The sequence below is a fragment of the Carcharodon carcharias genome, chromosome 4 (genome assembly GCF_017639515.1).
Source record: "Carcharodon carcharias isolate sCarCar2 chromosome 4, sCarCar2.pri, whole genome shotgun sequence".
Classification (NCBI taxonomy): domain Eukaryota; kingdom Metazoa; phylum Chordata; class Chondrichthyes; order Lamniformes; family Lamnidae; genus Carcharodon; species Carcharodon carcharias.
Window position 1 is genome coordinate 111,997,587 of NC_054470.1, and position 18,403 is coordinate 112,015,989.

General features: G+C 41.0%; 1 protein-coding gene across 6 annotated transcripts in view; it reads right to left on the reverse strand.

Moving 5' to 3' along the window:
- The window catches only part of elp1 (elongator acetyltransferase complex subunit 1), a 74,101-nt gene that overhangs the window by 40,613 nt on the left and 15,085 nt on the right, over positions 1-18,403 (reverse strand). For 4 of the 6 annotated variants that reach the window (XM_041186985.1, XM_041186984.1, XM_041186980.1 and 1 more), the window contains exons 9-15: positions 16,244-16,367; positions 13,614-13,719; positions 12,424-12,654; positions 10,509-10,679; positions 4,486-4,585; positions 1,494-1,670; positions 311-441 (exon numbers count right to left, since the gene is read on the reverse strand). In XM_041186985.1, the coding sequence (XP_041042919.1) occupies positions 311-441; positions 1,494-1,670; positions 4,486-4,585; positions 10,509-10,679; positions 12,424-12,654; positions 13,614-13,719; positions 16,244-16,367 (1,040 nt within the window). The remainder of the gene's footprint in view (positions 1-310; positions 442-1,493; positions 1,671-4,485; positions 4,586-10,508; positions 10,680-12,423; positions 12,655-13,613; positions 13,720-16,243; positions 16,368-18,403) is intronic. The other 2 variants (XM_041186983.1, XM_041186982.1) reach the window with 1 other exon arrangement.

Here is an 18,403-nt window from a genome sequence, read left to right on the forward strand (position 1 = left end):
TTTATCCTGAAGTCACTATTAGATTTTGCAATCTTATATTGATGACCTTTAGTTTTGCTCTTTCCCACAAGTGGACACTCTCATTCCGTGTCTGTTCTATCAAAAGCTTTCACAGTTTTAAAGACCTCTATTAGGCCACTTTTCAAAAGAAAAGGGGTCCAGCCTGCACATCCCTGGCTGATGCAAAGAAATCACTCTGTTTGTGATGGAGTGTCTTGCCCACAGGAAGTATTTTCCCCTTATGAATTTTCAGCTCACTAAAATCAATAGCTGGAGAATGATGATAAAACATTGGTCAAATTCTATTTACGTGTTTGATTAGAAATACACAAACCCCAGTGGTATCTTAGAATCTGCCCACTGGAAAGCTCTAAGGCAACAGTATGCGTCTTCTGGCTGTGACACAGGTTGATCACGTGACCATCCACAGTTACAGGAGACCTGGAAAAATTAACAACAACATTATTGCAAAAATATAGCAGAAAGCAACAAACAAGCAGGGAACAGGGTTAGAATCTAAGGACAGCATTTGATACAGCAATACAAAAGGCAAAACACTGCGCATGCCGGAACTCTGAAATATAGACAGAATATGCTGGAAATACTCAGCAGGTCAGGCAACGAGATGCTGTCTGACTTGCTGTGCATTTCCAGCATTTTCAGTTTATATTTGTACATTAATTTATCTGTTTATACAGGGTTTTAAGACATTTTGCTGTGCATGTAGGAAAGGAGCATTTATTGAGTTAAAAGAGTCAAAGATATATTCTAATTAAGTGGATTTAACTTGACAGCAGAGATTTAATTCTGATGCATAGCATGGTGGCATTTCAGGTCACAGTGCGGGTGGGAAATCAGGAGAGAAACAATGGAGACTAACTTAAAATGGCATGCATTTTGATATTCCCCGAATTCCATTACTTCAGCCCCAACCAATAATCACTTCACTCACAATACTTAAAAAGTAAGTTGCCCTATCCCAGCTATCCTAGCACCCTGAGATTAAAGCCTTTTAAATATCATTACCGTAGCATTTCCACGAGCTGCAAATACTGTATTCCTGGAATGCTGCAAAACCACAAATTCTGCATTTTGAAAATGCAAGTATGATTAGGATTGTTTGTTTTTTTTATTAGTTCATGGATGTAGGCGTCACTGGCTAGGCCAGCATTTATTGCCCAACTGTAATTACCCTTTAGGTGGTGGTGTGCTGCCTGCTTGAACTGCTGCAGCCCATGTGCTGCAGGAACACCCACATTTCTGATAGGGAGGGAGTTCCAGGATTTTGACAGTGATGGAACGGCAACATAGTTGCAAGTCAGGGTAGGGTGTGACTTGGAGTGAAACTTTCAGGTGGGGCACCTGCTGCCCTTGTCCTTCTAGGTGTAGAGGTCGTGGGCTTGGAAGGTGCTATCGAAGGAGCCTTGATAAGTTGTTCGAGATCTCTGACTCTATAAAAGGATGATCCTTCCAAAATGGGTCAGGTTCCATACCTGATCCGAATCTCTTCCTCCTGAAACTCTTCTGATGAAGTTACCAGCTGACAGACAACAGACTGTGAAGTCCTGGGACCTTGACACAGAGCTAGAAATGTATTTTCCTTTACCCAGGTAATCATTCGCAACTTCAACGGGTTCAGGGATTCAGTAACTCCTTCTTCAAACTTAATCCTGTAATTTCCACAAAAACAAAAAGTTAGAACAAAAATTGATCAGAGTTCAATCATCCTTTTTTAAAAGAATTCATTCAAAATTAATCCCTTGGGTACAAACGATGTTTGCAAAATTTAACTTTTGTGAATAGTTAGTTGGGAAAACTTCAGCGATGTTAATACTTTAATCTATACTTCCTATTTCTATTACTTGCTGGGTTATAATACATTGTCATGTTCACATCGAGTGTTGATGGAAAGAGAACATGTCGCCGAAGCTTTCTGTCTTGCACACATCAGGACAAACACAAGAATGCCAAATTTCAAATGATCACAACAATGTATACTACAGGAGGAAAGGGTGCTGATTGGTTGGCAAGTTGACTCTGATTGGGCAAGACATTGCCATGGAGAAATACAGGCTCCCCAAGCTCTTGGGTAATTCAAAAGAGGCACAAGGTTTGAACATATTCCTTTTGTTTACTGAGAATGGGACCCTGTTTATGAATGTATGTCACTTCTAGCAAGCGTAAATGAGACATGTTACGAGCTTGACTGATTATCTTGAATTGGTTGTTAGTGTAGCTATTAGTGCACTCAGGTAAAACAAAACACTGCAGATGCTGGAAATCTAAAATAAAAACAGAAAATGCTGGAAAAACTCAGCATGTCTGGCAGCATCTGTGGAGAGAGAAACAGAGTTAACGTTTCGAGTCCGTATGACTCTTTTTAGCAAGTGCTGCCCAATCACGGAATCACATCTAACAGTAGATGTTTTGTTTTGGGTTTTGCAAGTGTGGGCTGGTTCAGTAAGGTTTTAGTTTTATCTTTAGTTTCCTGTTGTGTTCTTCATTGCAACATTTCAGCTCATCAGAATCAACTTGCCAACCAACCAGCACCCTTTTCTCCCATAGTATACACTGTTATCGTCATTTGAAATTTGGCATTCTTGAGTTTGTCTTGATGAGTGCAAGACAAAAAGCTTTGGCAGCATGTCTCTTTTCAGCAATATGCAAGTTCTGCACTACCATGTGATTGTTTGGTGATATTCTTAATGCAAAGTATAGTGCGTAATTTGTAACATACATACTCCAAAATAGTGAAATTGCAGTGTGTTTGTCTTGTGGAATAGTGCTGGAATGCATTGGAAGCCTTAAGGTCACTTCTGCATTTGCCTGCAAGAATCATTACTTGGTGGGGTCTGGTTTCTGAATTCCTATATTTGGGAGTGGTGGGCTCCCAAATGGTCCTATAATGTGCTAACAGCTGTTAGAAGTTTGGTATTCGTTGCAGCAGGTAGAGAATCAAGTTATTTAGTCCTATTGCCACTATTTAGGCAACAGATGTTACAATCATAGAATGATACAGCACTGAAGGCCATTCAGCCCATTGTGTCTGTGCCAGCAAGTTCAGGAACATAAGAACAGGAGTAAACCATTTGGCCCCACCAGCGTGTTCCGCCATTCAATTAAATCACGGCAGGTCTGTTTCCTATCCATTCACCCGTCTTGGTTCCACGACCCTTAATACCCTTAATAACCTCCATGCAATGCAGGTGTACCAAATGAATCCCTGGGATGGTGGAATTGTCATATGAGGAGTGATTCAGGAGACTGGGTCTATATTCCCTAGAGCTTTGAAGAATGAGGGATGACCTCATTGAAACTTACAAAATTCTTATACGGCGTGACAGGTTGAACATAGATAAGATGTTTTCCCTGCCTGGTGAGTCTAAAACCAGGAGGCACAATCGCAGGATAAGGGGTAAGCCATTTAGGACTGAGATGAGGAGGAATTTCTTCACTCAGAGATGGTGAATCTTTGGAATTCTCTACCCCAGAGGGCTGTGAAAGCACAATCACTGAGCATGTTCAAGATAGAAATCAAGGGTATTCCTTGAGATAGTGCAGGAAAGTGGCATTAAGGTAGATGATCAGCCGTGATCTAAACAAATGGTGGGGCAGGCTTGATGAGCCAAATTGCATACTCCTGTTCCTACGTTCCCTTGCTTAACAAAAATCTACCAATCCTAGTTCTAAGATTTTCAATTGACCCCCCAGCCTCAACAGCTTTTTGGTTGAGGGAGCTTCACTCTGTGCAAAAATGTGCTTCACCTCTGAATGACCTAGCTCGAGTTTTAAAGTGAAGCCCCCTTGTTTTGGGCTCCCCACCAGAGGAAACTGTTTCTCTCTAGCTACCCTGCTACCCTAACAAATCCTATCTTATAGACCTCAGTTAGATCATCCTTAATCTTCTATAGTCAAGGGAATAGAAGCCTCTTCTATGCAACCCACCCTCATAATTTAACCATTTTAACACCAGTATCATTCTGGCAGGAAGGGTTTCTGAAGGAATTGCAGTTTAGAAGGCACTTGCCTAGCTTATAGATAACAATAACATTTATATAGCACCTTTAATATAGTAAAAAATCAAAAGGCTTTTCAAAAGAACATTATCAAAAAAATCTTGAAACTGAGTCACACAAGGGGATATTAAACTAGGTTAAGGAGCATCTGCAAGCCAGAGAGGCAGAGGGGTTTAGGGAGGGAATTCCAGAGCTTAGGAAGCTGAAAGCACAGCTGCCAACGGTGGAGTGATTAAAATCAGGAATCTGCATTGTCAATGGGCATCTGAAGAACAAACAGGGGGAATTTAAAATCAATGTCCTTGATATTCGACATGCGCTGAAGGCAAGCCGCCTTTGTGATCTACTAATGGTGATTTTCAGTCACGTTTGCAAAGTCTAGATGGTATCAAACCATCTAGCCATGGGTTGTGTACAGCATAAGTTCATGAAAGAGCAGGGAAGAGGAATGCTACCAAAATAAACCAACCTGTATGTTTTCACCAGTTTGGGAGTTGTGATGCGTATCTTCGATCCACTTCCACCAATGGCACCAATTTTAGCTGCAGACTCTTGATTCCCACCATCACCTGCTCAAGAAAAGCGAAAATACAAATCTAATTGAAAGTTATTTTGATAATACAAAATAATTTATTTTTTCAATCAAAAATAACGTACAATTCCAAAACATGTTCCGCAACTTCACAAATCACTTCAGTCAATAAGATACTTCTGAATTGTTGTCACTGTTATAATGTAGAGAAATACAGCAGCCAATTTATACTCAGCAAGCTCCCATAAACAGCAATATGTTAATGATCAGGCAGTCTGTTTCAGTGTTGTTGGATGAGGGATAAAGATCACTAGAACAATTCTGGCATCCTTGTTTGAATAGTGCCATGCGATCTTTTACAGTATCTTCCTTGTAAATCTTTTTTGTGCTTTCTTCAGTACTTCTATATCTACTATTCCTTCAACTCTACGTTACTTATAGTTTCTTCTTGTTAGCTGCAGGAGCTCATTAACCACAAAGTGAAAGGGGACAGGAAATAAAGGACTGAAGGTGTTGTATCTGAATGCACTCAGTATACGAAATAAGGTAAATGAGCTTGTGGCGCAGATTGAAATTGGCAGGTATGATGTGGTGGGCATCATGGAGACATGGCTGCAAGGGGATCAGGACTGGGAGCTAAATATCCAAGGATATACATCCTATTGAAAAGATAGGCAGGTTGGTAGAGGGGGTGGGGTTGCTTTGTTAGTAAGAAATGAAATTAAATCGATATTAAGAAACGACGTAAGGTCAGATGATGTAGAATCTGTGTGGGTAGAGCTGAGAAACCGCAAAGGTAAAGAAATTATAATGGGATTATGTACAGGCCTCCGAACAGTAGTCAGGCTGTGGGGCACACGATACACCAGGAGATAAAAAAGGCGTGTAAGAAAGGCAAGGTTACAGTGATCATGAGGGATTTCAATATGCAAGTAGACTGGGAAAATCTAGTTGGTAGTGGATCCCAAGAAAAGAAATTTGTGGAATATCTACGAGATGGCTTTTTGGAGCAGCTTGTGGTGGAGCCCACTAGTGAACAGGCAATTCTAGATTTAGTGATGTGTAATGAGGCAGATTTGATAAGGGAGCTTAAGGTAAAGGAACCCTTAGGAGGAAGTGACCATAATATGATAGAATTTACCCTGCAATTTGAGAGGAAAAAGCTGGAATCAGATGTAATGGTATTACAGTTGAATAAAGGCAACTACAGAGGCATGAGGGAGGAGCTGGCCAGAATTGACTGGGAGATGAGCCTAGCAGGAAAGACAGTGGAACAGCAATGGCAGGAGTTTCTGGGAGTAATTTGGGAGACACAGCAAAAATTCATCCCTAGGAAGAAGCCTACTAAAGGGAGGACGAGGCAACCATGGCTGACAAGGGAAGTCAGGGATAGCATAAAAGCTAAAGAGAAAGCATTCAAGCGGCAAAGAGCAGTGGGAAACCAGGGGATTGGGAAGCCCACAAAGACCAACAGAGGACACCTAAAAATGAAATAAGGAGGGAGAAGGTTAAATATGAGGGTAAACTAACCAGTAATATAAAAGAAGATTGCAAGAGTTTTTTTAGATATATAAAGAGAGGCAAAAGTGGCCTTTGGGCCACTGGAAAATGACGCTGGAGAAGTAGTAGTGGGGAACAAAGAAATGGCGGAGGAACTGAATAGGTACTTTGCGTCAGTCTTCATGGTGGAAGACATGAGTAACATCCCCAAAGTTCAAGAGAGTCAGGGGGCAGAGGCGAGTATGGTGGCCATTACCAAGGAGAAGGTGCTAGGAAAACTGAAAGGTCTGAAGGTGGATAAATCACCTGGACCAGATGGATTACACCCCAGAGTTCTGAATGAGATAGCTGAAGAGATAGTGGAGGCATTAGTGGTGATCTTTCAGGAATCACTGGAGTCAGGGAGGGTCCCAGAGGACTGGAAAATCGCTAATGCAACCCCCATGTTTAAGAAGGGAATGAGGCAAAGAAGGGAAATTACAGGCCGATTAGCTTGACCTCGGTCGTTGATAAGATTTTAAAGTCCATTATTAAGGATGAGATTTCAGAATACTTGGAAGTGCATGGTAAAATAGGGCAAAGTCAGCATGGTTTCATCAAGGGAAGGTCATGCCTGACAAATCTGTTAGAATTCTTTGAGGAGGTAACGAGCAGGTTAGACAAAGGAGAGCCAATGGATGTTACTTATTTGGACTTCCAGAAGGCCTTTGACAAGGTGCCGCAGAGGAGGCTGCTCAGTAAGATAAGAGCCCATGGTGTTAGAGGCACGGTATTAGCATGGATAGAAGATTGGCTGTCTGGCAGGAGGCAGAGAGTGGGGATAAGGGGGTCTTTCTCAGGATGGTGGCCGGTGACTAGTGGAGTTCTGCAGGGGTCAGTGTTGGGACCGCAACTTTTCACTTTATACATTAATGATCTAGATGAAGGAACTGAGGGCATTCTGGCTAAGTTTGCAGATGATATAAAGATGGGTGGAGGGACAGGTAGTATTGAGGAGGCGGGGAGGCTGCAGAAGGACTTGGACAGGTTAAGAGAATGGGCAAAGAAGTGGCAGATGGAATACAATGTGGGGAAGTGTGAGGTCATGCACTTTGATAGGGAGAATAGAGGCATGGACTAATTTCTAAATGGGGAGAAAATTCAGAAATCTGGAGTGCAAAGGGACTTGGGAGTCCTAGTCCAGGATTCTCTTAAGGTTAACTTGCAGGTTGAGGCGGTAGTTAGGAAGGCAAATGCAATGTTGGCATTTATTTCTAAAGGACCAGAATATAAAAGCAGGGATGTGCTGCTAAGGCTTTATAAGACTCTGGTCAGGCCACATTTAGAATATTGTGAGCAATTTTGGGCCCCATATCTCAGGAAGGATGTTCTGGCCCTGGAGAGGGTCCAGAGGAGGTTCACGAGAATGATCCGAAGAATGAAAGGCTTAACATATGAGGAACGTTTGAGGATTCTGGGTCTATACTCGATGGAGTTTAGAAAGATGAGAGGGGGATCTGATTGAAACTTACAGAATACTGAAAGCCTGGATAGAGCGGACGTGGGGAAGATATTTTCATTAATAGAAGAGACCCGGACCTGAGGGCACAGCCTCAGAGTAAAGGGAAGACCTTTTAGAACAGAGATGAGGAGAAACTTCTTTAGCCAGAGAGTGGTGAATCTATGGAATTCATTGCCACAGAAGGCTGTGGAGGCCAGGTCATTGAGTGTATTTAACACCGAGATAGACAGGTTCTTGATTGGTAAGGTGATCAAAGGTTACAGAGAGAAGGTGGGAGAATGGGGTTGAGAAACTTATCAGCCATGATTGAATGGCGGAGCAGACTCGATGGGCCGAATGGCCTAATTTCTGCTCCTATGTCTTATGGTCTAAAACATTTTATAATTATTTCTATCCATAACTTAATCAAAACTGACTATAGTTGATATGTATTAGCTGTGGCTAGGTGGGTAGTACTGTCACCTTTGAGTCAAAAGATTTTGAGTTCAAGCCCTACTCAAGACTTCTTGAGCACATAATTGAGGCTGACATTTCAGTGCCATGCTGAGAGGGTGCTGCACTGTTGGAGGTTCTGCCTTTTGAATGAGATATTAAGCTGCATTCACCCTCTCAGGTGGATGTAAAAGATCAGTACAGTACACCTTCAAAGAACTCCAATAAATTGATTAAAATGATTTTCCTTTTACAAAGCCATGTTGACTCTGCCTGGTTGCCTTGTTCAAGTTCTGAATTATGAATGCTTTTCTCTGCTGCCTTTTCACTACTTTTTTACCACATCTTCCCAAAATTGGTCCCTTGTGCCTACTGATTAGTTTAAACCCCTCTCTACTTCCCTAGTTTTGTGGCTTGCTAGAACACCAGTCCCAAAATGGTTCAGGTGTAGACTGTCCCAATAGTACCACCCTAACTTTCCCCAATACTGAGGCCAGTGCCCAACAAACTGGAACCCACTTCTTCCACACCAGCCTTTGAGCCATGCATTCATGTCTCTAATCTTATTTGCCCTATGCCCATTTGCACGTGGCTCAGGTAATAACCCAGAGATTATTACCTTTGAGGTTCCACTTTCAATTTAGTGCCTAGCTCCTCACACTCTGCAGAATCTCTTTTCTAGTTCTACCTTTTTGATGGTACCTACGTGGACCATGACAACTGGATCCTCTCCCTCCAAGTTCCTCTCTAGCCTTGAGCAGATGTCCTGAACCCTGGCAGAAGGCAGATGACACAGCCTTCTGGACTCTTACCCTTTGCTGCAGAGCACAGTGTCAATCCCCCTCACTATACTATCCCCTACTACCACTACATTCCTTTTTCCTCCCTCGACCTGAACGGCTTCCTGTACCACGGTGCCATGGTCAGTTTTCTCATCTATCTTGCAGCCCATGCTCTCACCCAAAAAAGCTGAGAGGGCTTCAAATCAATTGGACAATGGTAAAGGCTGAGGCTCCTGCACTCCTGCCCTCTGGGTCCCCTTACCTGCCTCACTTGCAGCCACACCCTCCTGTCCCTGACCAAATCAGAAGACCCTAGCCTGTGTGGCTGCCTCCTGGTACAAAACATCCCTGATGTGTCACGGTGTCTGCAGCTCAGCCTCCAGCTCAACGACTCTGAGCTGAAGCCCCTCCAGCAGCAAACAATTACTGCAGATGTGTTTGCCCTGGGTCACATTGGCATTTAGGAGTTCCCATATGCTGCAGCCTTGACACATCATCTGGCTTGTCAACCTTAATGCGTTTTAACTAACTACTTAATTATATTATTCACTTATTTATTTTCCTTTTATCTATTTTATTAACCTTATCACCAATTGGTATTCTTTTTAAACCTTAGGAACAGAATGCACCTTAACCATTTACCGTAACTTTAAAAACTATATCTTACAATTAGGATATGTAGAATATAAAACTTCCATTAATAAATCAATTGAGGAATTCAGCATATTCTTCTTTACCCGGAGTGCAGTGGGAACATGGAACTCACAATTGCAGGGTGTGGTTGAGGCGAATTGCATAGATCAGGGGTGGCCAAACATAATGAATCTTCGAGCTGCATACAATAATCTTCAGATATTAGAGAGCTACAAGACACAGACAACCTTTACAGACACATTCCTACTGCTATTGCATACACTTCTGTGAGGAAACCTTCGGTTTCAGCTTTTTCCTCTCTAACCTTCCAGGCTTCCTTGACACAGCCTTATCCTCTCTTATTTTCCACAGAAGCCACAAGGTGTTGGGTCAGCAGTGAGAGGGTGGGCTAGGGAGCCAGAGAAGAAGGTACTGAGAGTCAAGCAGTCCCACATAAGACCAGTGGGAAACAACAAAAGAAATCTCACAACAGTGCTAGAACAAATCGTTGATCTTAAACCTCCGCTCTCTATCCTCCCAGTGTTGCTGCCTGCTCTTCAGTTCTCTTCTTCTTCAAAGCTGAGGCTGCACCTGACTATTTACCTCCCTCCAATGCGCGATTTAACCAGTTTCACAGCACAAGAAATGAGCTGCACTTTGCGTTTCAAAGTGCCGTGTGTGGCTCGTAAGCTGTGGTTTGGTCACCCCTGGCATAGGTGCCTTTAAGGGGAAGCTAGAAAACTGCTTGAGGGAAAATTAATAGAAGGATATGTTTATAGAGTGAGATGAAATAAAGTGGGAAGAAGCTTGTGTGGAGCATAAACAGTGAATGTTGTGTTTCTGTGCTGTAGATTATATGTAGCATTCTGAATTTGTGCTCAATTTAGTTGGAGAGGACAGAATCTTGGACAGCCTTTCCTCAAAAGATTAAATGAATTATGTTATTTTCCGAGGCAGAGTGGACTGCACATAACGTGTGTAAGCAATGGGGCGATAGATTGAGTGGCCTTTTATGCATTGTCAGTTTGCTTTTAACCACAAAATCGTGACCTTTTTTCCACTTGTTTAAAAACTGTTGTAATGAAGCAGTTGGTCATTAACTATGCACTCACCAGCCTGGTAGACTGAAATCTGGCTATCTGCTGTCAAGACTGCAATGTCATTGCTCCTCTGTGGATCTGAAGAGAATATAACCTGATTCACAGCACAAGGCAACTGCAGCTGATATGCACACATTGGCGGAGGTACCACTGTCTGGCGAAAAGGTGTCACTAGTACTTTATCTGCCAGTGCCAAGAAAAAGAAAACAAGTATTATTTAAATGAAACAAGTAAAATTAAAAAGTTCTAGATGTTATGTCACTGATGAGCCCTGATATTTTGCACGTTTCAAACAGGAAAATTAATTCTAAGGAATCTCAGCTGATGTGTCAGAAAACAAAAATTGCTAAATATTCTTTGGTTAAATATACTTGCACCCATGACAACAGTTACTACAGTTCATCAGCAATCCACTGCTTAAAATAATGTTTTGCCATGCAATTAGGCAAGTGCAAAGTCAAAGTGCTGCAGATGTTGGAAATCTGAAATGGAAACAGAAAATGCTGGAAATGCTCAGCAGGTTAGGCAGCATCAGACAAGTGGTTATTGACTTGAAACGCTAACATTGTTGCTCACTAACGTAAAAGTGCAAGTACTTTCAAATTTTAACCCGAATCCTGTCAAGGGGTTTAGTTCGTCAAGAAAATAAATATCTCTCGATTCATCAAATCTTGCTTTACTGGTTAATGCTAGAAGTAATTCATTGGTTTAAATTGCTTCTAAAATATATGTTGGGGAACATGGAGGAACCTATAAATCACTCTGCAGTACCTTCTGAAACACAACACATAAAACAAAGTAAAATGGAAAAAGACTTGCATTTATACAGTGCTGTTCAAGACCTCAGGAGTCCAAGTACTTTTGAAGTCTAGTTGTGTAATGTAGGAAACACAGCAAACAATTTACACACTGCAAGCTCCCACAAACAGCAATGAGATATTAAGACAGGAGATAGCATCTCAGGAGATGATCATGGATTCCCTAGTCATTAAACTTCCTCAATCCTGTTTTCTCCTCTCTTTTCCTGAAGGTGCCAATGTTTCGGACTGGGACATGGTTCCACAGGCCTTAGCATCTGAGACCTTACCCAAATGATTATTCCTCATGTGTAAGTAAATGCAGTGATCATTAATTGGTTATTTAGCTATATACGGCATCACAGTTATGCTTGAATGCTGTTTGTGCCTTATGTCGACGCACAGCATTTTCTAGAACAGGATGGTGGGTTAGCAATCAGAAATAGAGATTTTATCCTTCTTTGTTCTGGAGTTGCTGAAGCAACTGCTGCCATATAAGCACTAATTCAGCTAATTTTCAGAGTGAACCTCCAACATTTTGATTGAAAGAATCATTCTGGGAAGGGAGCTGGAGCTGGGAGGACACAGAGAAGGAGAAACATTTTTATACAACGAGTTGTGATTTGCAATGCGCTGCCTGAAAAGGCAGTGGAAGCAGATTCAACAGTAATTTTCAAAAAGAGAACTGGATAAATACTTAAAAAGGAACAAGTTGAAAGACTATGGGGTGGTGATCCAATTGGAGAGCTCTTTTCAAAGAGCTGGCACAGGCACAATGGGCCAAGTGACCCCCCTCTGAGCTGTATTATCCACTTGGCTGCTCAGCCTTACTTTCCTCACTTCAAAACAAAAACAAATAAATAGTTTTCAAGGGAATAACTTAATTCATTCCAATTTGAAGCACTAGGTAACAACATGCAGTTAGCAGTATGCTTTTAAGTGGAACTGATTCTCTTATGACAGCGTGGAGGGCGGAGTGTTGGGGTTGTGGGGGTAGGCGTTATCAGTTCAAATGGCTCCACAATTAAAAGCTGTAAGGGCATTACAGATGTTTACAAACTTCAATGCTAAAATTTACTGGCCATGGATTTATACAAGCAATAATTTTCAGGCTCAAAGAAAATTTTTACCTCCATCGATCACAGCTACGTTAGCCAAGTCACTGCTGTCTTCTCCTGTACTTCGATCGGTGGTCCAATGCCAGTTGAAGGACAGGTAAAGCCACCCACTGCAGAGCACGTGCAGTCGAAAGGGACTCTCAGGATCCCACTTTAGGGATACAATCTGTCCTGTCTGATCACAACCAAAATGCAGGGTCTGCTTCAGGTACCAGTGGTAGTTTTCCACTGTCCACAACTGAACTGCAAGACAATAAGAATTAAAACAGCCAAGTATTGAATAATTGCTGAGGCCCAGTTTAAAGCTGCAAATTATGCCCAATCAGAAAGCATGCCATTCCTTATTCTTAAAACAGTGACAACTGTTCCACATGGGCACTTGGAAGCGGGCATCTAGAGACAGGGTGATGCACTAAGTAGGCTCACTATCACTCCACTTGACTGAGGAGACAGGGTTGACCAGATTACAGACTTGTGACAGCCTCAACGGTCACTCCACAACATGATCCCAGCAACATGATCAATAATTCTCAGACGGGTTAACACCGCAAATGGGATCATATCTACGGATCCAAAACCATTACTTCTTTTTTTTTGTTTGATGAAAGCCAGCAGCATTCAACCAGGGGTTGATCCACTGATAACACAACCTCTCACAAACTTGAAGCATTCAAAATTATGAGGGATTTTGATACATGTAGAGGCACTGTTTCCCTGCTTGGTAACTGGAGGACCCAAATTTAAGACAACGGGCAGAACTGGAGGGGAGGTGAAGAGATATTTTCTTTCTTATACAGCAGTTATGATGATTTGGAATGCGCTGCCTCAAAGAATGGGATGGAGGTAGATTTAACAGTAACTTTCCAAACAGAATTGGATTCATACTTGAAAAGGAAAGAATTTGCAGGGCCGTGTGAAAAGCTAATTGGATAGCTCTTTCAAAGAGCTAGCATAACACGACAGGCCCAATGGCCTCTTCCTGTGTTGTATGATTCTAAGCCATATTTATTTCGATGTCAGAATTTTGGTCTGGCTTGGCAGTTTAAGTGATATTCAGGCAGTCAATCTTCAGATACATTGCAAAGCACACCAAGAACAAAAGTATTTATTAAAATCAAGTTAACATTTTGTTTAGATGCAGGATGTTAGATAGGTGGCAAAAGAAGAGCAAACTCCAGACCATCTGGAAGATAACTTATTACCATATGTACTTTGTTGGACATCTTTGATCCTTTCATCTGCTGATCGCAAATCCTTGAGCCAAACTGCCAGTACAGTGGAGTCACTGTTCCAGAGTATCTCATTTACCTAATTAACAGTAAAAACCAAGCCAGTCAGTAAAATACAGAGCACTGCAGGTAGATTATTTCCAACAAAGTGCAGAAAATCTATAGGTTGGGAATATAACTACACTTTCAATCCACTCACTTCCAATCTGACTACGTACACTGCCCGATCCAGTTAGAAACTTGAGGGCAGATTAGATAATGTGTCAACCACTGATGAAAAGCCTGCTACACAAAGCAATTTTTCAAAAAGTCAACGAAGAAATCTCAAATATGTCAATTATAAAGTTTCAATGGTTTTTGTAAATATTATATGGAACGTACAGCACAGAAACAGAACCATTATGCTCCACACGAGGCTGCGGGCAGATCCTACTATTCCTTTCTCCGTCCTGCACTTATTTAGCTTCTCCTTAAATGCATCTCTGCTATATCCCGTTACTACTCCCTACGGTACCGAGTTCCACATTTTCACCACTCTCTGGGTAAAGACATTTCTCCTGAACTGCCTATTGGATTTATTAGTGGCCATGTTGCATTAGCCCCAAGTTTTACATACCCCAACAAGTGGAAACATCATCTCCATGTCTACTCTATAGAACCCTTTCATAACTTTAGAGATCTCTATTTGGTCACCTCTCTGGAGAAAGACGACTTACACCCACCCCCCAAAACATAGTCAATCTTTCCAGGTTGTTGTACCCGCGCAGTTCCAGTTCATCATTATAAATGTTTTTGTATTTTCTCCAGTGTTTCTACAGTTTTCTGTAATGTACAGACCAGAATTCTACACAGTACTCATACAGTGGTCTAAAAAGTTTAAAAAAACTTATGGTTTTGAGTTCGAGTCCTCTATAAATGAACTCAAGTGCTTTGTTTGCACTTTTTCTGGATTAGTTAGCCTGTGTTGCTACTTTTAGTGATTTAGATCATCTGTGCTTCTACCCCTTTAGACTCTTTATTTTCATTTAGACTCTTATTTTCCAACAGGAGGTAACCTCCTTACTCTTCCTACAAAAATGTATTTTTATAAAGAAATTCCTTTGCATTTACACATCCATTTGACAAGTTTGTTAATGCCGTCTTGTATTTTACTGCAGTCTTCCTCAATTTTAACTATATGCTTACAAAGAATAATGTATTCCTTGTTAGTGCTTTGTCATATGATGAAACATAATATAATCCAACAACATAATATAATCCAATCTACACCATTTTACTTACCTCATTGTGCTTTAAGAGTGGCATTCAGCATAAACTTGAATTTCAATATATCATCTGATCTGAGATGATGTACAAGTTGTATCTTATTGTAACCTCTATCCAGTATAAACCAAAATGTTGTAACATATATTGTTTCATAAGCACATCCAAAAATATTAACGAGGGGTAACTAGGGGGTGAAGCTTTGGTATTCCAATAAACAGAAAAAAGGCAAAAGGGTCAACGATCATGTGAAGAATTTCACAAAACAAACGTAAGAAATCAGTAATACAAATGAAGAACACCAGTGAACAAATCTAAATAGATGTAGCCATTGAGTTAACAACCCAATTGCAGTTTGTTAAATGAAAAGAAGCAATCAAAAATGTCCCATAATTAAAGATTAATCAGGGTAAATGGGTATTTTCATTCCTAAGCTAATTTCTCAAACATCTTAAGGTTCTTAAATCTTCACATTAAAAATGCAATTCCAAATCTACTCTTTACATTTTAGCACCCGCAAATTAACCAGACACCAAAGATATTCTATTTCAGATACCTGAAAAAGTTAAAAATCTAATTACATAAAATCTTATAGAATATTTGAAATACCGTATTACATGGCTTTAGAACACAAACATGGCTCAGTGGGCTAGTTCACCACATGCTGTACTACCGAGACATGATAATTTGTTGTGTGCTCCGTTGGCTGCATACATTGATATCATTGTTCTTGTCCAGAATGGAAATAATTGGGTAATTCCCCATTAATCATCCCTGGAGACCACATTGCTGTAGGGGACTGGGATTGACTTTATACACATAATTTGTGTTATTATCCTCCACTCATTGCACTTTATTGGAGAACTCACCTTGCTCTCATCAGGAGATGTTGCTGTAGTTTGTAACAATCCTTTTTTAAATAAGCTTTGTAGACTGTTTGCTGTAGTGCACTGTTTAAATAGGCTGTATGCTGAATATTTGTCACACAATTGATCATTTTCTGTGAGTCTTGCTGTGAATCAAACCTACTTCCAATTCACAGGCTAACATAATGACACCAATAGACACTGTGTGCTTAGTTTACCAATTTTGGTAGTGTTGGGGAAAATGCAATTACTGTTCTTATCTTTTGGTTAGGGTAGGAAACACTGGTTAGGGTTCACAGTATTGATAGTTGGGTTACCCTCACTGCATGGGTGGAGGAGGGAAGACAGAAGTTTCAGATAAGGATAGAGCCAACCGTGGCCATGATGCCCAAGGTCAAATCTAAAGAATGGCCATCTGGGCAAAGTATCCATGGAAAGGGGTTCAAAGGGGAGAAAGGAACCTTAAGTACTTGCCTTAACTTGGTCTTTGTCAAAAGGAAGCGAAAACTCTCCATGTAGCAAACCATTCCGTTCGAAGAACACAACATTGTGCTTGTTAAGCTTTCGCTGTATGGATGCAATCAAGTTCCCTGACGGTCTAGCAATGTGGCAAAAAAGATAGGCAGGTTACAATGGATTCTCATACGTTCCACATTTCCATTCAGCATAAGTATCATGACCAGGGAAAATTTAGGTTCCTGTTTGTGGACAAATAACTTCTTATTTCCATCAAAAGTAGAGTATACATCCTAAACAAAGCATCCTTTCAATCCAATCACAGTGTGATAGCAGTGTGCAACTCTAAGTGTGGAAATTGTGTGACTCTGATCAACAGCTGGGATGTCTGTAAAGAATGGATGTTGAGTGTACTAGGCTAGACATGTCAGACTCATACATAATTCAGAATGTGGAGGTTACTGCTCACCAAGAATACATGGAAACAAAGAAAACAGGAGCTGGAGTAGATCATCCAGCCCCTTTGAGCCTGCTCCATTCGATATGATCATGGCTGATTCTCTACCTCAACATTATAGTCCTATGCTCTCCCCATGCCCCTTGATGCCTTTAGAGTCCAGAAATCTATCTATCTATTTTCTTCTCAAATATATAAGATTGCTCTCAGCCTTCTACCAATGCCAGTCCAATAATGCACCAATATTTGAGGCTTCAATCCATAAACTTTTGACTCACTGAACTATATCTGACACCTGCTGATGGGAATGCAAAAAAAAAAAATTGTTTTTAAGTTACTCAATTGCAGCAATCATAGTTCACTTCAAAGTTCAGAAGGGTTAAAAGCAAAAGATTTGAAAAATACATGGTGGTATAATGCTCAGGAGAGACAAGTCATTGTATCCTGAAGGTAGATTACAGGGTTATTCACCTAACTATCTTCACACAAGTCTAGTTTCTGACCTCAGTAAAAAGAACTATCTTTATCTGGCACCTTTCACAACCTCAGGATGGCCCAAAGCACTTTACAGCCAATGAAGCGCTTCTTTGGAAATATGGTCACTGTTGTAATGTAGGAAATGCAGCAGCCAAGTTATGTATGGCAAGCTCCCAAGAACAGCAGTGTGATAACAGCCAAATAAAAGAAATGTTGGATGATAGATAAATATTTGCCAGGACAATGGTCTTCTTTGAAGTTGTGCTATGCAATATTTTACATCCATCTGAGAAGGCTGGTGGGCCTTAGCTTAACATCTCAGCTAAATGTGCGACACTTCCTCAGCACTGCACCATGAATGTCAACCTGGATATGTGCTTGAGTCTCTGGACCGGGACTTGAGTCCACAATTTCTGACTCAGCAGTGAGGATGCTACCAATTAAGCCACGGCTGACACTCTAGTATCAGGGGAAGCCACGTACCCATACTGAGCTTGGGAGTGGGGTTGGACAAAGAGAAGAAGAGAGTGGAGAAGCCATCTCAGCATCTCTGGTGCATCTTCTGTCAGCCCACTACAGAGAAATATTGACACAAACCTGGGAGAAAGTTGGTGAACAATCGTTTCGGCAGGCCAATGATTTAAAGACAGTAAATGCCAGGGGTAAAAATATGGGACAGATACCTTTTGGAGAATACAGGCACAATATCCTGGCAGCTACAGGACATCACTGTGTGAATTTCCCATGTGCAACCCCTTCATCAAAATATCAATGTTCTACCAAGGAACCCTGCAGAAGAGGGCTATCTCCTATAAGATAGCAACTTGGTAAATTTAATGAGCCTGAATTTGCTGGCTCTCATGGCGAGCCTCCTTAGACTTCTCCTGCATCTTCAATTCAAAAAATGATTTTGTCCAGTAATTTGCTAGAAATGCAAACTGATAAAGGCGTGGTAAGGACAATGGGGAATCCAGGATTTGAAAGAATAATGGGACCAACATTCCATCCCCTTAACTAAATGAGATTTATGAAGAAATAAACAGAGCAATGATGAAGGAGGAAATGGATTGAATTACAGTCCATTCAGATACGGAAAGAGAAATAAACTGAGGGAAAGAAAAATTGGATTAAGAGCAAGATAAGATTTTTTTAAAAATTCAGCATCTTTAAAATCTCCAACAAGAACTTGCTACCTTAAGGAATGAAACACTACGATTTAAGATGCTCACTTTCCGGGCAAGGCT